At 39.3% G+C, this 22584-nt stretch overlaps 1 protein-coding gene across 1 annotated transcript in view; it reads right to left on the bottom strand.

Annotated features, from left to right (window-relative positions):
• CDS1 (CDP-diacylglycerol synthase 1) overlaps positions 1-22584 on the bottom strand; it is an 81262-nt gene that overhangs the window by 15638 nt on the left and 43040 nt on the right. Inside the window, exons 5-9 of the mRNA XM_070791720.1 lie at positions 20392-20531; positions 9244-9302; positions 7363-7445; positions 4701-4788; positions 2019-2087 (exon numbers count right to left, since the gene is read on the bottom strand). Of these exons, the coding sequence (XP_070647821.1) occupies positions 2019-2087; positions 4701-4788; positions 7363-7445; positions 9244-9302; positions 20392-20531 (439 nt within the window). The remainder of the gene's footprint in view (positions 1-2018; positions 2088-4700; positions 4789-7362; positions 7446-9243; positions 9303-20391; positions 20532-22584) is intronic.

The following is a 22584-nucleotide window of genomic DNA, read 5'->3' as shown; positions in this document are numbered from 1 at the left end:
TATATATATAATTTCCCTCATTATTTTGTCATGCATCACATTCTTTTAGGATCGCTCTTTATTTTCTTTGGTCCTATCCTTGGTCCTATCCAGTGATATGGCTGTTTAGAATTTCTAAATTGTCTTTAATTATACCAGATTCTTGTAGTAGTATTTAACTTAATAATATTCTAGTTATCCTTGCTTCATACTGTATAAACATTGGATAGGACCAGGTCCCTTTCCATTATCCTATTTATCAATTACTATCAACATTCTACCAAATAAACACTGGAATAATTTTTAAAATTCTACTGGAATTTTCATTGAGAATGAACTAAACTGATAAAGGAATTATGATGGTTTTCCCATCCAGCCTGGCTCATTTCCATTTATTTGTGTATTTGCTTCCTCTCAAAGCCCCATGTTGTTAGTAAGTACCCTATATTTGGCTACAGAATATATTCTAGAACTGTTAAGGGACATGACTTAAAAATTAAACTTCCTGGCAGTAATTTTTTGGTATATTTATCTTATATCCAGCCATTTTTCTGTACCTTTTCTTGATTCTCACAAGACACCTTTGAATAAAAAACCTAAATTCCTAAATAAAAAACCATAATTATACACTATTTTTTAAAACATTAACAATATCCATATTCACAGCCAAAAGTGAACATCAATTATTTTTAACAAACTTTTTCTGTAAACTGGGCTCACAGCCACAAACACCCATTAAGTGAAGCAGCTGGCAAGTGTGAAGGAGGCAGAACTCTTCAACATCATTTGCAGTCTCTGCTTTTACTCAAAGCCACCTCCTGTCCCAGCATCTGTGTCCCCCAAAGGCTGCACAGCTATTAGAAACTACCAGAATACAACAAAGGGTCTCAAGCCTAGCTGTGTATGAGAATCAGCTGAGGGAGTTAATTGAGCTGGCAGAGGGCTGGGACATGAATGTTACAGAAGCTCCCCAGTTGATTTTGATACAGGCCAGGATGAGAGCTGCTGGGCTAGAGAATACGGACATACCTCGTTCTATTGCACTCGCTTTATTGTGCTTCCCAAGTTTTGTGTTTTTAACAAATTGAAGGTTTATGGCAACCCCGCCTCAAGCAAGCCTAACAGCACCATTTTTCCAACAGCAAGACTTTCGTGGAGGAAGTAACTACAAATGTGGTAAAATAGGAAAAGAACTGCAATGAGAAGTGGAGCCTGAATAAGGGGGGAATTGCTGCAATCTCCTTATACAACTGCCATGGATGAGGAATCACTTGTGATGAATGAGTAAACAAAGTGGTTTCTTGAGAGGAGCTCTATTCCTGGTGAAGATGCTGTGAAGACTGTTGAAATGACAACAAAGGCTGTAGGCGATGACATAACCTTGTTTGATAAAGCAGCAGCAGGATTTGAGAAGACGGACTCCACTTCTGAAGGAAGTCATGCTGAGGGCAAAATGCTATCAGCATTGCACGCTACAGAGAGATCATTCACGAAAGAAGAGACAATCAGCACGGCGTACTTCACTGTTGTCTTATTTTAAGAGATTTCCAGAGCCACCACAGCCTTTAACAACCACCATCCTGATCAGTCAGCAGCATCACCATCAGGGCAAGGTTCTCCACCAGCAAAAAGATGACTTACTGAAGGCTCAGACGATGGTTAGTTAGAAGGTTTTTTTTTTTTTTTTTTCCTGGGGGGTGGGGGGCCTACAAAGTATTTTAAAATTAAGGTATGTACATTGTTCTTTAAGCTATAATGCGATTCCACACTTAAAGGACTAACAGTAAAATGTAAACGTAACTTTTATACACACTTTATAAAACATTCATGTGACTCACTTTAACCCCACTACTTGCTTTACTGTGGTGGGCTGGAACTGAAGCCACAGTATCTCCAAGGTATGACTGTGGATTCTGTTAAGTGGGCTTCAGTTACTACATTATTAGCATTTTATGGTTTAATGCCTTTAGGTTTAGAATAGATTAATAAACTTGCTACCATTTCTCAAAATATAAAATAAAAATCCGAGTAAAACTCACAATGAATCCAAAGATAACTGTGGAAAAGAAACCACCAATGAATCCTTCCCAAGTCTTCTTAGGAGACAACTGAAAAAGATATTTATTTTTTATATTAAATAAAATTTAAAAGAGTTACTGCACTCACAAAACACAGATACATATGTTCAGTGACTTCCCATAATACCCTGTACACCTCTCCTTTTTCTCGTATTGAAAAGACTTTGCAACGCTTTTTCCCTCAGTCCATGATTGTGTTTAATTTGTGTGAATCTCTCTAGTAGAGTCTAACACATATTAGGCCCTCATACATCTGACATATTGTGAATATCTGTCTCTATAAATTGCCTCAATTTGTTTTCATCACTCAAAGGGCTATAAACTCTATGCTGTAATAACTGTCCCATGATGTTCATGCTTATATAAACTCCCAGAATACTGTAGCTCTTGAAATAAGGCCAAGATCTAGGCATTCTAAGTATACAGGGTCTGTGTTGACTTACTATGGATCAAAAGTAGGATGAGTACAGCAACGCATGGACACTGCAGAGCCCCAGACCATCACATATTCCCAAATGCTGTGCTCACAGCAGACCTCCTTCTGAAATGGCCAAATACTCCATAGCCCAGGTGCAGATTAGCCCCACAAGTGGGCACATATCCTCCTTCCTTTGGTCAGAATATGTCATACTCTATGAAGAAATATATTGTGCTTCTAAGGACACTTTGGTATTTTGTATACCTTTGCAATTTGTTTCAGGTTGCAATTATTGTTTATTAGTCCTTGGAGCATTCAGGGAGAGAAATTCGGAGGAAAGTCTTGAACTTGGTGAAGCAGGGGCAGGAGAAAAAGATTTAGGAGTAGACAGTGCTAACTGCTGAGATGCTCTGGAAAATAAGGACTCGGTACAGGGTTCTGATGATCAGGAAAGCACTCTGGTGGACTCTGTAAGAATCCTTTCAGTGGATCAGTGAGGACGGAAGCCAAACAAATAGCAGAGGGAAGATTCTGACATAGAAATGGGTAATATGCTAAAGTACATGAAGTCTCAGCCCAAAGTTTACAAAGCACAAAGCCTTTCTTGACCAATCTGACAACAATTCCATCATAGGTGAGCAACTGGTATACACCACCTCTTAGGATAATTCAGTATTGTTGTCATGAAACAGCAGCTGACTCAAATTCAAAAGTGCCTGCTGATTATTTTAAAGAGAGCTTATCATATTAAATTGACCCTATCGTATTGATTTCAGGGTTAACTTGCTTAATTACATCTGGCTGCATTATACAACTAATTCAGCCTTGTAATTCACTAGAAACTGACGCTTAAAATCAAACAGTAAGTCTCCTACAGCCTCTGAAGGCTCCTGAGTCAACAACTTCTCAGCTGGTATAGAATCCTTGACTACTTCACCACTCACTCTTGTGCTGGAGCAACTTTAGAAACTAAAAATATATAATTTGCTGGCCAGTGTCCCTACAGCTCAGCTTGACGCTATGTACTGGACTCCTATGTAGGGAAGCATTTAAGGAAGGTGTTTTTGAAGGACAAGCAGTCCACACACTCTTCTGGGAACGATAAACTATCCTCACATCACTCTGAACAAACAAGTTTTCTATCCAAATAATTGTCTCAGTTCCTCCAAAAATGCCTTCATGTCATAACTTCCAAACAGCCACTTAATGCATTTGTGGGAATGTCACAGAAGACCTGGCCCAACATATAAACCAAGTAATTCCTTTATTAGGCCCCAACATGAAAAGCTTTTATTTTCTGAAGCAACCAGTTCTATAAAATGGTCTGTCTTTATATGAGAAATTGATTTCTTTTTTTTTTTTTTACCCCAGACGGGAACTTAAAAATCACTTCACTTCCTTCTTTGCCTCCATTGACTGCTGTGCTGTGCTAAGTCACTTCAGTCGTGTCCGCCTCTTTGTGACCCCACAAACTGTAGCCCACCAGGCTCCTCTGTCCATTGGATTCTCCAGGCAAGAATGCTGGAGTGGGTTGCCGAGCCCTCCTCCAGGGGATCTTCCTGACCCAGGGATCGAACCCTCGTCTCTTAAGTCTCCTGCATTGGCTGGAGGGTTCTTTACCACTGGTACCACCCAGGAAGCCAAACAGAACCAAATCTAACACAAAACAACATGGTCTCCTCGTGTGTATTTTCCGGTCTCTGAGCTTCACTTCTCCTTATCACTTGCATTATTCATCGATGGTTTTTATTGTAGAACCTCAATTGTTTTTTTAATGAATTTGGGTATACAAGTCTTGAAAACGGACATGATTATGTGATGCTGGTATATCATACACCTTCAAACAACTCAGTAAAGGAGGAGACAAATGAGATGGCTTGAGAGGAAAGCAGAGTCATGGACAGGCCTGTTCAGAGGGTTGTTGCAAGGAGAATAAAAAAACCACATGACAGCCAAGGGAAAGAAGCCAGGGGAAAATGACATGAGCCTTCACAGAAGAGGATGAATGACGAGGAGTCAAGAGAACAGCTGATGAAAAACCCAGATGGAATCATTGGGAAATGCAGACTTCCACCCTCAACACTGTGGCTGCTAAGGGTAGCTAAGGAAAATCAAAATGCCTGAGAAATCAACAACATGTAACTGCACCAAACTGCTGGGAATTTTTTCCAGTAGCTAATCATCTAGGTTATGGTAAAGGCTTGCTTATGGTGTTTTCCCATTACCTTAATTAACGGAGTTCTTCCAAAAAAAAATCCAAAAATGTAAGCAGTTATGTCATTGCAAATAACACTTGATATTGGAACAAGGAACCTTAGGAAAAAAAAAAAAAAGTCAGCAGAAAGAAGTCTGTAAGATTAAATGGCAAATATTTACACAGGTTTTGACTCAATGAACCAATGCAATAACCCTTTAGATGACACTGCAGCCTAGTCTAGAACATAACACATGCTAAAAGATGAACAGACACAATAATTATCAACCAAATTTGCCCATTTAGCAGTTAGGCAGAGCAAAATCTATAAACATACTAGAAGAATATTGCTACTGAAAATATTAAATAATCAATTTGACAGTTAATCAATTTCTATAGCTATGGACTTTCAAATTTCCATTTTATGAGGAATGCCAACTAAAAACTGTCACTCGCCATCTGGCTCTACAAGAATTAGGTCACTAGTCACTGCCATTGCTGACCTCTGCTGACCTTTAACACATCCTGAAAGGAATTCAGGGCAAAGGTCAGGAGTAAGGCACTCTGTGCTCCAGGTAAAACTGGCAGAACAGGCCCTCAGAGAGTTAGACAATTTTTTTAGGAGGAGATTTTATGAGGCAAATTGCTTATGTCAGACTCACTGTCATATCTAGAAAAGCACTAAAATCCTTAACAGAGACAGCTACTCCTCGTGACTAGTAGCAACCTTCTGCCAAAATGCGTGCTTGATGGCATGTGTCCCCCTCACTGAAATCGTATGTATACTGACCTCCCCTCTGACCTCCTTAGAGCAGTTCCTCGGAGCCATCTGAAAAACTTTCTCAGAGTTATCTGAGAAACTGTCTCTGGGCTACATAGTCCTCATTTGGCTCCAAATAAAACTTAACTCAATTCTCACATCATGCATCTTTTTTTTTTTTTTCAGTCAATAGGAACAAGTTACAGTAGTATAAAGAATTTTTAAAAGCAGCCTTTCAAAATACAAATGAGTCAGAGTATAATCTGATAAACTTACACCAAGCTCTTGTCCAATCTATCTTAGCCTGCTGCTGCTAAGTCGCGTCAGTCGTATCTGACTCTGTGTGACCCCACAGACGGCAGCCCAACAGGCTCCTCTGTCCCTGGGATTCTCCAGGCAAGAACAGAGGAGTGGGTTGCCATTTCCTTCTCCATTGCATGAAAGTGAAAAGTGAAAGTGAAGTCACTCAGTCATGTCCGACTCTGTGCGGCCCCAAGGACTGTAGCCCACCAGGCTCCTCTGTCCATGGGATTCTCCAGGCAAGAGTACTGGAGTGGGTTGCCATTGCCTTCTCCATTGCATGAAAGTGAAAAGTGAACGTGAAGTCACTCAGTTGTGTCCGACTCTGTGCAGCCCCAAGGACTGTAGCCCACCAGGCTCCTCTGTCCATGGGATTATCCAGGCAAGAGTACTGGGGTGGGGTGCCACTGCCTTCTCCGTCTATCTTAGCCCACAGGGGCATTAAACCCTACTAACTGTACAGAACCTACTAATTTCAGTGACTGCCTCCCATCAATGAAAAGTTTGTATATGGAAGGCAGTCTTAAAATGATTCCAATTTTTTGCACACATATACATAAAAAAACACCAACCTGTCAAGGAAACAAATTTATCTTGACTAAACTTACCGATTATAAAAGTTTTTAGTTACTGTGTTTCAAAAGAAGGTGGAAAAAATATGGTCAGATTTCTTAAAATCTTAAGTTTTTCTCCACTCTTATTTTTAAATAATAATAATTGTTTTAACTTAAGCTAATTTTTCGGAGAAGGCAATGGCACCCCACTCCAGTACTCTTGCCTGGAAAATCCCATGGACGGGGGAGCCTGGTGGGCTGCCGTCTAGGGGGTCGCACAGAGTTGGACACGACTGAAGTGACTTAGCAGCAGCAGCAGCAAGCTAATTTTTAACTAATAAAAATGCTTTCTCAATCTGCAAGCCACTCCAAGTAGGTTACTAGCAAGTAACTCCAAATACTTGAAACCTGGATACTCTACACCTCTACAAAGGCAGAGGAGAACTAACCCACCTTTCACCCAAAGAAAATGCATTGCCAGCTCACTGTCTGCTGAAAAGCAAACTTTCCCCTTCTTCTTGCATTCCATGTAAACAGTACACTCTTTAAACTCGACTCTTTGTTTTTAAAAGAGACTCATGTTAAAGTATAGTAACACCTGAAAATGTATTTAATTATTTGGAGCTTTTATGAGGATTTTCTGCATTTTACTGGAAACCTGAAAAAGGAAGTTTTCCAGTTGATAACAAAGCATTTGTCTTCAGCTGTCAAACAGTTAGAAGTGAAGTCACTTAGTCGTGTCCGACTCTGTGACCCTACGGACTATAGCCTGCCAGGCTCCTCCATCCGTGGGCTTTTTCAGGCAAGAATAGTGGAGTGGGTTGCCATTTCCTTCACCAGGGGATTCTTCCCGACTCAGGGATTGAACCCGGGTCTCCTGCATTGCAGGCAGACTCTTTACGGCCTGAGCCACCAGGGAATCCAGTCAAACAGTTAAGGGGAACTTATTTTAATGGAAAAGAATGACAACAAATAGGACATTTTAGTAGAAATCCCTGTAAGAAACTGTCCAGGGTAAAAGAGCTTTCAAAGTGCTATAAATATATATAAATATAAAGCAGCATATACTGTCCCCTTACCATATCATGCCTTCAAACAGATTTTGGATGACAAGATGTGACTGAGTAACTGTTATCAGTAAGGTGACATGAGTCCATGCGAACTGTTAATAGCCCAACAACACAACAATAATGAGCACAAGAGATCAGGGCAGGCCACGAAGCAACAGCAAATTTCTAGCACGACTACTGGTCAAATTTCATAAGATAAGGTCATACAAAATAAATGCCATTAGTAAATTACCTTCATTTTGGTGCCTCCTGAAACCTGAGAACCATGAAAAATATTCAACAAAGTAACCTTAATTTACACAAAAATGGAATGCTAGTAATACCGAGCTATACATCTGTTAACAAATATACCATCATCTTGAACCATGAGATTAAAGTGGTAATGACAAGCTTGCAGTATTGCTCTGGCATTCAGATAAGAACTAAAATTCTACTCTGACTGCATTCTCTAGTTACTAGAAACGCTGAAAACGATTTTTCCCTGAGTTCACTATGGTTAACATTTTCCCATAAAGAGTTATTTATAACTTCAAATGATTCAAACCAGCAGGGATCGATTGCCCTTAAATCCAATCTTTTCATACTTGAAAGCTGATCTTTACAGCTCTGTTCAATGACAGTATTCCATTTTAAATTGTCAAAAGGCGTCTGTTTCATCAATTCTGAGAGACAGCCACTTTAGCTACTTTTAGCGTCATTAATATGAGTAGAATGTGAACAAAAAGGGCTAATATTTCTATGTATTAGTCTCATAATTTTTTTTCTTTTTTGCCGCACAGCATGCAGGATCTCAGTTCCCCAATCAAGGATCAAACCTGCAACCCCTGCATTGGAATTGTGGAGGCTTAACCACTGCACCGCCAGGGAAGTCTCTCATAATTTTCATTGAAAGTTATAAAAGGACTTTTCAAAATTCTTATTTTGATTTATTCATAATAAACCTATCTTTCATTTCAGCAAACAGTGTATTACATTGGTTGTTCTGTTTTGTTTTCATCTGCTTAAGTGATCCAATTCTGTCTTAGATTGCTTCAATATGCATAAATGATTTTTCCCAATAGGTACCATCTTCATAGCAGATTCTATTATTTCTAATTTGTCTTGATGGTTTCTAGATTTTAACTGAGAATTTTACTGTTTCTTTTTTTCTCAAGATCCCCAGAAATTAGAAATGTAAGAAATACTATAATTTTCCAACAATGGCGCTCAGCAGGATGTCTCAATGGAGAAAAGCAAAGCGTGAAGAGTAGGAATTATACCCCAAATTCACAACAAACCTAGCAAATACGTGAATTTATAGATACTACATTTGTCATTTTACACTCTTATCATTAGCTACCTTTTAAGAAAATAAGAGGTCATCATATACAGCGATTCATTTCATAAGACACTGAACACTGTTCAAGGATACACTGAAGGAAATACTTGTGGCCAAAACAAATCATGCAGCTGTACAGCTAACCATAGCTACCAGGGAAACGTAAGCTCTGTTCCCCTTATGCCTAGGCTAAGCACAAGTAGACACAGGTCCTTTCCATACCAATATATGACAGATGTTTCTGAGACTTATTAACTGTTCAGGAGACTATGGAAACACCTCAAATTCCTACATATTTAGGGAATCCAAATACTTGACTTTAATTTTACAGCCTTTGAAAATCTTCAAAGGAAAAATTTTTAGAAAACTTTGGAAACAGTTAAAAATTTTGAGTCCTCAAAAACATTTTCAACTTCAAACATTTATAAATATTAGTCATCCAAAATTCAAATACCCCTCACATTTAGGCAATTAGCAGATTAGATCCTATTTTCTCACTACAGGAAAAAAAAAAAATAAAGGTGAAGGTTTTTATTACATATAGTAACTACAAAATAATGGTTAATACACACCATATAAAACTGCAGACGGTAATGTTTCTTCACCAAGCTCAGCACAAACATGCAGAAACCTGTTCAAGAACAAAAACATGCGCTTGTTGTGTAATCTGTTACAAATTTTAAGATTCAATGAGTTCATAGAAGCCAAATTTCTATACCACATCTAGCTATACGTTGGCTACTCACTCATACACCATCTCTCCTACTCTTACATTATTGTTGAGTCACTAAATCTTGTCCAACTCTTTGCAACCCCATGGACTGTATGTAGCCTGCCAGGCTTCTCTGTCCATGGAATTTCCCAGGCAAGAACACTGCCATAGGTTACCATTTCCTTCTCCAGGGGAGCTTTCTGGCCCAAGGATCAAACCCTGGTCTCGTGGACAGGACTCTTACATCAAGCATTTTGAATAGAAATTTCTTGAGGGAAATGATCCTGTATTCTCCAAAATGCCTGATATAGTCCATGCCATAAATTCAATAAACATCTCCTACATTAATTGAGTCAGTCCCTTGCTAATGTGCGGACATGGAAAATTGGACCCTGAATTTCAGTTCACTAAAATGTATTCACTGTATCATTCCATCAAGTATATGTATAGAATGTTTAAATCTCTACATCTTTGAACACTTACTATGTTCCATGTACTTGTCTAAGCCTTTTATAAGTATTAACTCATTTAATCCTTTCAACATTCCTATGATGTAGTTACCTATTATTATCTCCACTTTACAGATGAAGAAAAATACACAAAGGACTTGATTAATTTACTGTGGATCATGGAGCTAAAAAGGAGTTAAACCCTTAGATTCTATTGACCCTTAAGAGTCATGTGGTTCCATAAACCATTATCCTCAAGATTCAGGTTAAGAGTGATTCAAAAATTCTCAGAAGCATATTATAATGATTACAGTAAAACAAAATACTCTTAACAATTTCAAGATGCACAAACAGTGTATGTGTGTTTCTGTCTATAGCCTATACATTAATTACAATAAAATTTTACTAAATAAAAATTCTACCTAATGAACTTTTGTTGTTGTTGTTTAGTTGCTAAACTGTATCTGACTCTTGCACGATCCCATCGACTGTAGCCCACCAGGTGCCTCTGTCCATGGGATTCTCCAGGCAAGAATACTGGAGTGGGTCGCCATTTCCTTCTCCAGGGGATCTTCCAGACCCAGAGATCAAACCTGCGTCACCGGCATTGGCAGGCAGATTCTTTACCACTCAGCCACCTGGGTAGCCCGCCTAGTGAAGCAGAAATCTAATAATTCTATGTTAAATAATGAGGAGGCACTATGATACACTTTTTTGCCCACTACATCAGTAAAGTTCTGAAGATAATTTTTTTTTACAGAAGTAGATGTTAGAAGGAGAAGGAAATGGCAACCCACTCCAGTGTTCTTGCCTGGAGAACCCCAGGGACGGGGGAGCCTGGTGGGCTGCCGTCTATGGGGTCGCACAGAATCGGACACGACTGAAGTGACTTAGCAGCAGCAGATGTTAGAAATGCATGAACCAAGTTTAATTTCAACTAAATAGCCATGCATGCATTCTATTTGGCAATATCTTTAGAAAATGAGTTCTCTGAGAGAAAACAAATGGTCAACTAATCTATCGCATGTGAAATAAACACTATACTTTGCAAACCTAAGATGTACCTATCAAGGGAGTTCTACCCACTAGAGTAAGCAAGGTTGACGCTACTCTGACCAGCGCAGGGAATCAAACAGCTACTGCCTGCACCTAGTTTTTGATGACCGACCTGAAATGTCAGGGTAAAGGGTGATGGTAAGGGAAGAGAATGCATACTGGCTCCCAGATCCTATCTCACTTCCTATCTGCCACCTGTAGAATCTGACTGGTTCAACTGCAAAATATGGAAACATTTCTGAGCAGCGGCAAACTGAGACATATGTCACTTTCTTGACAGAAAGAAAGGAAGCGGGGGTGCGGGGCACTAAAACACATAATTCACGGCATTAAAATCACCTGTAGCAAAAGACCTTCTTTTAAAATCACTGCTTTTAAATTTTTCTTCAATAGCAGGGAGATTTCTTTTGTGGCTTAATAAATAATGAAATTTCTATGCTGCTTTATGCCTTTGGTCCATGGTTATAGGCAAACGTAGACTGGACTTGGTTCAGAGGCTAAGGGGGGCTTCCCTTGTGGCTCAGCTAGTAAAGAATCCGCCCAAAATGAGTGAGACCTGGGTTCGATCCCTGGGTTCGATCCCTGGGTTGGGAAGATCCCCTGGAGAAGGGAAAAGCTACCCACTCCAGTATTCTGGCCTGAAGAATTCCATGGACTGTATAGTCCATGTGGTTGCAAAGAGTCAGACATGCCTGAGCGACTTTCACTTTCAGAGCTAATGAGGTAAAGGCAACTCAGAAGCAAGACTGAGCTGAAAGTCTCCAGAACCTTCCCTTCTGCCAAAAAAGACCTTTCTGGCTCTCCCAGCGCAGCCTTGGGAAATTCTCAATATCATTAATTATGAATTATCTCCTCACAAATACTACTCCAGCATGCATGGTTTTCTTATTCTTGAATTATATACCATTCACCCTTAAGCATTTCTTCAAACAAAATTACCAGCAGATTCATTCAATACTTTCCTGATGATCATTTTATCCAGGACAGTCTTGGCAATTCAGTTTTACCTGATCCAATTTTATGGTTAAATCCACCAGTAACACACAGCATTTTAGGGTGCTCTAATAAAAGATATAACTATCTGACTCGTGGATATATTAAAATAATACCATTCTTGGAATCTGGGGGAGGAGGATGTAAACTGTTTTCCTAACATATCTAAGGTTAAATATTATTGTCAAAGAAAAAGAATCCCAAGAAGAGACACATGCATTTACTTCTTCATTCACAGCCATTTTCTGTTTAAATGGAACACATACATGCTATATTTCAACAAATCTTTGGAAAGGATAACTTTGCATATTTGGATCCATAGTTTTACTTTTTCCCCAATTAACAAAGAACAGTTTTACGGTTATATCTCCAATTAAAATCATAGGATCTGTTAAAGTAAAACGTTCACTGAAAAAGTCTCCTAAACATACAGTCTTGTATGTACCTATTTGCAGTTACACTTACTGATTCCCAGTTATATACACAGCACTGGGCCTGGCGCCGTCAGTGCAAAGACGGACATATCGTGTGGCCCCGTATCAAGGAGATCCAGGAGGTTAGGGAGACCAAGTTCCCCAGTAGACTTAAGAGAGGTATGTTCAGAAAGCATACAAAAGAATGAGATGTCTAAGGAGTCAAGTGAATTAAAGAAGACGACATTGAAAAGTCCAAAAGATGTGATAGAAGGAATTCCAGAAAAAGTAGACAATTGAAAAATATTTACTGAGCACTTAAGATGCAGACACAAAATACAAAACATGGATAAGACAGTCATTCCACTCAAGGAGCTCATACTTTAATTGAAGAGACAGAAAATATAAAGAAATAATAAAGTTTTTTAAATTTCTTATTGTTGGTTAACCAATTCAATAAATACATGCAGTCCTTAACTCAAAAAACAAAGACAGACCCAGGATTATACACTGGAGGTTACTGACTCATCGATTACTTTTGTATTTTTGTATGGCTGTATTTTTCACTACACTTTGCTAACTAACCAAAACTTTGAAATGTTTCAAACACTGTATTCAACAATTCAGAACCACACTACTTTATGTGTTGCCATATTCAGACACTAGAATACAACTGAGGTGTTTTAAAGAAGTTTAAATATGCAGTGTAGAAATTCACACAAATCAACCGTTATATTAGCTAATATACGGAAAAAGTTTTCCTTTAATCTGCATAGTGAGTTTAAGGTATAAAACAAGACTGATATGTAAATAGTTTATAATCATGTTTAATTAAAAAACTGTTACGTGGGAAGGCTTCCCTGGTAACTCATGGTAAAGAATCCACCTGCCAATGTAGGAGACACGGGTTTGATCCCTGGTCCAGGGAGATCTCACAAGCCATCATGGAGCAACTAAGCCCATGAGACACAGCTACTGAGCCCGTGCTCTATGCAACAAGAGAAGCCACCACAATGAGAAGCCCACATGCCGCAACTAGAGAGTAGCCCCTGCTCATGGAAATAAGAGACAGCCCACGCAGCACCAAAGATCCAGCACAGCCAAAAATAAACAAGCTAGATATATATGTATGTGTATATATATATATATATATATATATATATATGGCTTCCCACATAGCTCAGTTGGTAAAGAATCTGCCTGTAATGCTGGAGACCTGGGTTCGACTCCTGGATTGGGAAGATTCCCTGGAGAAGGACATGGCAAGGAGCCAGGCAGGCTACAGTCCATAGGGTCGCAAGAGTCAGACACGACTTAGCTCTAGCTTTCTTTTCTTTTCTATACACACACACACACACACACACACAAATATAAACTATACGTGGTTCTGGAGATACAATCCTTTATGAACAGTGATTTGTGACATCTTTCAAAGATTTCATCTACATTCTTTGAGATGAAAGATATACAGGATGTTTGAAAACAATTCTTAATCATGTATTAATTTTAGCCATAATTTAATCTTATACTATAACTGTGGTATTGGAGAAGACTCTTGAGAGTCCCTTGGACTGCAAGGAGATCCAACCAGTCCATTCTGAAGGAGATCAGACCTGGGTGTTCTTTGGAAGGAATGATGCTAAAGCTGAAACTCCAGTACTTTGGCCACCTCATGCGAACAGTTGACTCATTGGAAAAGACTCTGATGCTGGGAGGGATTGGGGGCAGGAGGAGAAGGGGACGACAGAGGATGAGATGGCTGGATGGCATCACCGACTCGATGGACATGAGTCTGAGTGAACTCCAGCAGTTGGTGATAGACAGGGAGGCCTGGCGTGCTGCAATTCATGGGGTCGCAAAGAGTCGGACACGACTGAGCGACTGAACTGAACTGAACTGAATCTTATACTGTCCAGTGATTTTTCTTGAATTCAAAGTATTATATTCAAGTCATAACCTCTCCTTAAGGGTTTTAAAGAAGAAGTCAAAATAGCTACCCATGCACAAATACAAGCGAAAAAACCTGACTAAACAAAATATGCCTTTAATATGCTTCTCACTAGTTGGCTAAGGAGATCTTAAGGTGATGATATTATGGGTCCAACATCTTAAGCTTATTCACCTGTCATTACCAGACATGTAATCACATGGCTGCTCTTGTTTCTAAAGAGCCCCAAATCCAAATTACCAAGATCTTTTAAAAATATATCCAGACTCTAGAGAAAATGTCGCTGATGTTTGTTTTACTATCAGACAAATTCATTTTACAATAAAATTATCTAAAGTGTCAGAATGGCTTCTGGGTCCTAGTCAGTGAGTCATCTGGGATGATGTTAAATGAGTCATTTAACCTGCTGGGCCTTGCTGAGTAGGTCAGACCTGGATATAGGTACATTTTATTTTAATAAAATTCAACATCAATGAAAAAGCTTGTGTTGTCTCTGCTTTTTACATCTGTTAAGACCTATAAAACTCATTTGACCACTGCAGAACTAAAATTTGGACAGGCCTCTTGGAATGTTGTTTAATGAGAAGAATTCCAGACATTTTTCACAGCATAATTTGAAAGAAAGGTACAACTATCTCAACAGAGTATACTTTCTATTTCCTCACTCCTGTTTTAAAGTCTAACTTTATTTGCTGGACTAAGCTCATAAATGTTGCTAATCACTTCAAGAATCAACCAATAAGGCCTCAAGACCCAGCAACCAAAATCCTGATGCTAAAAACCATCATCTCTAGCAAGCACTGTGTTTGGATGTGCATGTTCTCAGCCTCCTGATCACTCATCCAGTAAATGTGTGTTAGGAACCTAAGTCCCAGACCCTGTACTAGGCACCAGGAATTAAAAAAAATGAGAAACACAAAGTGGGTGCTTATGATCCTTTAATAGGACCATATTTAAGACACACGTGAAATGATAACAGATATACTGGGATGGCCAAAAAGTTCATTTGGGTTTTGAACATCTTATGAAAAACCCAAATGAACTTTTTGGCCAACCCAACAGAATACCATGCATAATTTATATCAGAAGTTTCATCACTTAACCCAGCAGCTCCTAGCTTACTACAAAGTTGCATTTGATAGAAACACAGAGACTGGAAAAGTCAGTTTTTATTCCAATCCCAAAGAAAGGCAATGCCAAAGAATCTCACACACTAGCAAAACAATGCTCTAAATTCTCCAAGCCAGGCTTCAACAGTACATGAACCAAGAACTTTCAGATGTTCAAGGTGGATTTAGAAAAGGTAGAGGAACCAGAGATCAAATTGCCAACATCCACTGGATTATCAAAAAAGCAAGAGAATTTCAGAAAAACATCTACTTCTCCTTCATTGACTACGCTAAAGCTTTTGACTGTGTGGATCACAACAAACTGTGGAAAATTCTTAAAGAGATGGAAATATCACACCACCGGACCTGCTTCCTGAGAAATCTGTATGCAGGTCAAGAAGCAACAGTTAGAACTGGACATGGACCAAGAGACTGGTTCCAAATTGGGAAAGGAGTCCATCAAGGCTGTATACTGTCACCCTGCTTATTTAACTTATATGCAGAGTACATCATGCAAAATACTGGGCTGGATGAAGCACAAGCTGGATTCAAGATTGCTGGCAGAAATATCAATAACCTCAGATATGCAGATGACACCACCCTTATGGCAGAAAGCGAAGAGGAACTGAAGAGCCTCTTGATGAAAGTAAAAGAGGAGAGTGAAAAAGTTGGCTTAAAACTCAACATTCAGAAAACTAAGATCATGGCATCCGGTCCCACCACTTCATGGCAAATAGGTGGGGACAACAAAGGAAACAGTGAGAGATTTTATTTTCCTGGGCTCCAAAATCACTGCAGATGGTGACTGCAGATGGTGACTGCAGCCATGAAATGAAAAGATGCTTGCTCCTTGGAAGAAAAGCTATGATAAACCTAGACAGCATACTAAAAAGCAGACATTACTTTGCCAACAAAAGTCCATATAGTCAAAGCTATGGTTTTTTCAGTGGTCATGTATAGATGTGAAAGTTGGACCATAAAGAAGCTGAGCATTGAAGAATTGATGCTTTTGAACTGTGAGTGTTGGCGCAGCCTCATGAGAGTCCCTTGGACTGCAAGGAGATCCAACCAGTCAATCCTAAAGGAAACAGTGCTGAATATTCATTGGAGGGACTGATGCCGAAGCAGAAGCTCCAACTTTGGCCACCTGGTGTGAAGAACTGACTCATTGGAAAAGACCCTGATGCTGGCAAAGATTGAAGGCAGGAGAAGGCAACGACCGAGAATGAGATGGCTGGATGGCATCACCGACTCGATGGACATAAATTTGAGTAAGCTCCAGGAGTTAATGATGGACAGGGAGGCCTGGCCTGCTGCAGTCCATGGGGTCGCAAAGAGTCGGACACGACTGAGCGACTGAACTGAACTGACACTCAGAAGCACAGAAGACAAATTTACAATTACCAAAAGGGAAAAGGGGTGGGGAAGGGATAAATTAGGATTTGGGGATGAGCAGATACAGTTTACTATACGTAAAACAGATAAAGGCAACAAGGGCCTGCTCTATGGCACAGGGAACTCTAATATCCTGTAAGAAACCAAGCTGGAAAAGCACATGAAAAAGTACACATGAATCACTTTACTGTACACTAGAAATTAACACAACACTGCAAATCAACTATACTTCAATTTGAAAAACCATGTTTTAAAAGTACATTTTTAAGACTTTCATAATGTCAATATCCTTGTGTGATCTTACACTGTAATCTTTCAAAGTATTATCACTGGTGGAAACTGGGAAAAGTGCATAAGGCATCCTGTCTTATTTCTTACAACTGCATGAAAATACATAATTATCGCAACAAAAAGTACATTTTAAGCCAATAATTTAGGATATAAAAGCAATTTTTCATAGACTGTCATAAACAGCAGTTGGTTCTAAAATCAGCCCTTAGCATTAAAAAAAAAATTTTTTTTTTTTTAAATTTTTTGGCCATACCACACAGCAGGTGGGATCCTAGTCCCTGACCAGAAATTGAACCTCCACTCCCTGCAGAGGAAGCAGTCTTAACTACTGGACCACCAGTGAAGTCCCATAATTTTTTTTTTCCACATCAATAATAGTCCAGATTTTATTTTTTAAAAGCACAATTTTAAAAAAATTTATGACTCTCTTAGTATTAATATAAAGGTGAATGACTCAGGCATATATTATATTTAGTATGAATTAAAGCAACAGTTTCCTGTCTTGTCACTCTATTAATGTCTCCCACTCACCATTCATTGAATTACAAACCTGGTTACATTTTCTCTTAGCTTGAAATCCTCCAGTAGTTTCCTAGGAATAAAGCCCAAAGTCTTCCTATCATACACAAGGCTCCTCAAGATGGGGCGCCTGTCTACTGTACACCCTTCAGTACCTCCCATGGGTCCCGAACATGCCACTCTCATTCCCAAGACGGCACAGCTGTTTCCTCTACCTGGAATGCCCTTTCCCACCCTCCACCTGGCAAACACCTGCTTGTTCTTTGCTTTTCATGACACTGATCATCTCTTTATACTGTTCATGGGATTCTCAGAGCAAGAATACTGAGGTGGCTTGCCACTTCCCCCTCAAAGACTGAAGGCAAAAGGAAAAGGGGATGGCAGAGCATGAGATGGTTAGATAGCATCACCAACTCAATGGACATGAGTTTGAGCAAACTCTGGGAGATAGTGAAGGACAGGGGAGCCTGGAGCACCGCAGTCCATGAGCTCACAAAGAGTCAGACATGATTTAGCGACTGAACAACAATCATCTCTTCTCCAAGGCCTTCAATGGCCTTCCTGCCCCAGTAAAGCAAGGCCCTCCTTCCCTTTCTTCGTGGTCTTAGAGATCCTTGTTCACATTCCAGCAATGAACGAGGGGACACATGTCTCAGCAGTTGCCACACCCTGGTAGGCACACTAAAAGCCTGTTCCCCTTTGTATCCTCAACACCATGCACAGCACTGGCACTTGGAAAGCACTCGAGTGTTTGTTTAAAGAATGACAATGATGACTTTCTGTGATTCTATAGGAGAGCAATGGTAAGCTATGCCAATGATAGAAATCAGTTAGAAAAACGAACAAATACTGATAGAAATAAGGGGATGAAGGTTAACAATGACTGTAAAGAATTAGTTGAGAGGGTATCATGTATACAATATTACAAAAAGAAACAAGTTGCAGAGCAAAGGAAACAACAAACAAGATTAAAAGACAACCTTCAGAATGGGAAAAAATAACTGCAAGGGAAACAACTGGATTAATCTCCAAAATACACAAGCAGCTCATGCAGCTCAAAACCAGAAAAACAAACCCAATCAAAAAATGTTCGGAAGACCTACACAGACATTTCTCCAAAGAAGGCATACAGATGATGAACAAACACATAAAAAGATGCTCAACATCATTCATTATCAGAGAACTGCAAATCAAAACTACAATGAGGTATCACCTCACACAGGTCAGAATGGCCATCATTAAAAAATTCTGCAAACAGTAAGTGCAGGAGAACCCTCTTTCATCGCTGGTGGGAATGTAAATGGATAGTCATTATGGAGAACAATATGGAGATTCCTTAGAAAACTAGGAACAGATCTACCATATGACCCAATAATCTCACTACTGAGCATAAAAGCTGAGAAAACTATAATTGAAAGAGACGCATGTACTCCGATGTTCATTATAGCTCTATTTACAATAGCTGGGACACGGAAGCAACCCTGATGTCCACCTACAGATGAATGGATACAGAAATTGTGTTACATGTATACAACTGAATATTACTCAGCTATAAAAAAGAATGTATTTTAATTATTGAATCAAAATGACATACTTTTAAAGGACTGACTTTCCCACACACACTGTATATTTTTTTGTTTAATGAGAAATGGAAAGGAGTCATCCATATTGTATGAAGTTTCCAAAATTGTACTAACTAGAGAAGAATTTATTTATGAGGAAACCCCTAAGAGCTAAAATAGTAACCATTAAGAGCTAAAGAGAAAACTCACAAACAAATTTCATTTCTGCCTTTAAAAGTGAAAATAATGATAATATTCAATATTTATATAGCACCAGGTACTGCTCTAAGTGCTTTGCAAAGAAACTAAGACACAGATTAGTTAATTACATTTCCCAAAGTTTATTCAGCATGTAAGCGGTGGAACCAGGATTCATACTGGAAATCTGACTTTTTACAAGTACATATCTAGGGACTTCCCTGGTGGTCCAGTGGCTAAGATTCCGTGTTCCCAATGCAAAGGGCCCAGGTTCAATCTCTGGTTCGGGAACTAGATCTCACATGCTCCAACTAAGATCCAGTAAAGTCAAATAAAAATAATAGATAATTTTTATTAAAGTACATATCTAAATCAATTTCTTAAGAAATTTCTTTTATAATTGGTCAACTTCGATGGAAAACAAATCTGGTTTGTTGTTTTTTTTTGGCCATGCTGCATGGCTTTTGAGATCTTAGTTCCCTGACCAAGGATCAAACCTGGGCCCCCTGTGGTGGAAGTATGGAGCCTAACTACTGGACAGCCACAAATCTGTTAATTCTAATGTTATCCTAAGTATCTGATTCTTAATCTAAAATCACAAAAATGTGATAGCCTACTATAAACAAATATATATATATATTTATATATAAATGACTATATAATAAAAAATGTCAGGAAAACTAACTACCCTGATTAATTCTATATAAAACTATTTCCTAGGAACAAATAAAGCAATATATATATGAAAGTTTCTTTGTAAATTATATCATTACTTGGTAAATAATCCATATGCTTAAAGTTCTTTTACTATAATTTACAAAGAAAATTTTCAAATATATAGATAGACTACTAAGCAAGTACTTTCTTTCAGCCACCAAGTACTTTTTTTAAACACCATTAGGGAGTAACTGCAGTTTATTTAAACTGTGATGAAAGTAGTAGTATATATGAGACATTTAAAAAGAGAAGGTGGATTAAAATGTAACCAAAAAAGGATGTTACAGTTTAACATAAATAAAAACAAGCATGTGACATATACTGGCTACAAATCAATGCAGTCTTTTCCTTAACTTACCTGCCAGATACAGGGCAAATGATATAAATCTGTGGTAGCGAATGAGGAACTGAAGTTGCTCTTCTCTTTGAACAAATGTAGCAAAATAATCAGCCAGAGTCTCTCCATAGAAAAAGTAGTTCACACACAATAGAAAGTACCTGTAATGTTAAAACAATTAGCTTCTTTATATTTGAAACATTTTCCCCCTCAAACTCAACAAAACTATTTTCTACTTTTGATGATGACAGAGATCAAAACTAAGTTTGAACATAAGTTCATGATATATTCCACCAAAACGCTTTTTTCCCCCTATTTTAAACTTAATTTCAAACTTGCTGCTGCTGCTGCTAAGTCGTTTCAGTCATGTCTCTGTGTGACCCCATAGACAGCAGCCCACCAGGCTCCCCCGTCCCTGGGATTCTCCAGGCAAGAACACTGGAGTGGGTTGCCATTTCCTTCTCCAAAGCATGAAAGTGAAAAGTGAAAGTGAAGTCGTGTCTGACTCCTAGCGACCCCGTGGACTGCAGCCTACCAGGCTCCTCCTTCCATGGGATTTGCCAGGCAAGAGTACTGGAGTGGGGTGCCACTGCCTTCTCCGAATTCCAAACTTACCAGTGAACAAAAATGTACTGAGTGGTTCATGCCTTTATTTAGCTCAAAATCTAATGCCAGAGACAGAAAATTAGGAAACAGTGTAGAAAATACTACACACACACACACACACAGAATTAAGTTTATAATGAAAATGCATTTCCAACATCTCCCTAATGCTTTGTTTTTAATATTTTTTTATTGGCCATATTTTTAAAAGTCTTTATTGCATTTGTTACAATTTTGCTTCATTTTTTTATGTTTTAGTTTTTGGCCGCAAGGACATGGGATCTTAGTGCACCCCGACCAGGGACTGAGCCTGTACCCCCTGCATGGAAGCCAAAGCCTCCACCACTGAACCACCAGCGAAGCCCCGCTAATGCTTTTTAACAGTAGAGCTCCTAAGCCAAACTCCCGCCTGCCCTAAGGAAGACCAATGGGAAAAGAGGGAAGAAGTAATTTCACCTCTCACCTCCCACTCTGTCCTGCCCACACTGGGTCTTGTCCCCTTTTCTCAATGCTCCAGATGGACTCTAGTTGAATAAGTGACTCAAAAAGGCAGCAGTGGGGGTTGGGAGCTAGCTGCAAGTAAAAATCTCTGGGGAAAAACTTTAAAAATAGGGAACACATGTACACCCATGGCTGATTCATGTCAATGTATGGCAAAAACCACTACGATATTATAAAGTAATTGGCCTCCAATTAAAATAAATAAAATAAAAAAAAATAAAATAAAATGGAGAATGTAAAATTTGAAAAAAAAAACTTTATGAATGGCCTATTCCTTTTCCCAGCGCTGGCTTATCCCTTTGCCCCGGCAGAAGTCGAACCCACAAGACTTTGCTGATGGGAGTGTATGTAAGCCAGGAAAACATGCCGAGAAACACTGCCTCAGGGTTCCTCCCAGACTCTGCCTTAGAAAGACCGTGTCCCAGGCAGCAGCAAAAGAGGAGAGGGGTGGCAGTTCCCTCTGATCCTCATGAATAGAATCAGACCCCACTGTCCCCAAAGGGAAGCACATCACGTTTCCACATTACCATGTCTCTCTCTCCTATACGGAAATTGTGACGCCTCTGTAAGGCTATCAAGGCCTATCTAGCCATCAAACCAACTGTTTTGTTTTTGACCATGCCCCTGTGCATGTGGGATCTTAGTTCCCCAAACAGGGATTGAACTCATGTCCTCTGCACTGGAAGCCTACAGTCCTAACCACTGGACCGCCAGAAAGTCCCACACCAGTCCAACCTTTGGGCCACTATTCCCTCCCACTCGGGAGAGCCAAGGAGATCTCCCGACCTGTGGCAGGTGCCTCCTCTGTCCCCCATCTAGAACCTGATGGTGCTGCTTCCCCAGCCTAAAACACCCTTCTCCATCCAAAGCCTGTCTTCATTTCTAGTAACACTCTCTGTCACCTTCTCCGTGAAGCCTCTACAATCACTGGAGCCCATCTTGACCTACTTTTTTCCCCCCTTACACTTAAAATCATTCCTGCATGGGTTAACTACTCTCCAACTACTTTAACATTCATTGGAAGGCCTGATGATTAAGCTGAAGTTCTAATACTTTGGCCACCTGATGCGAAGAGTTGACTCATTGGAAAAGACCCTGACGCTGGGAAAG

The sequence above is a fragment of the Bos indicus genome, chromosome 6 (genome assembly GCF_029378745.1).
Source record: "Bos indicus isolate NIAB-ARS_2022 breed Sahiwal x Tharparkar chromosome 6, NIAB-ARS_B.indTharparkar_mat_pri_1.0, whole genome shotgun sequence".
NCBI lineage: Eukaryota > Metazoa > Chordata > Mammalia > Artiodactyla > Bovidae > Bos > Bos indicus.
Note: the sequence above shows the minus strand (reverse complement) of the source record. Positions and strands in the feature narration are given on the sequence as shown.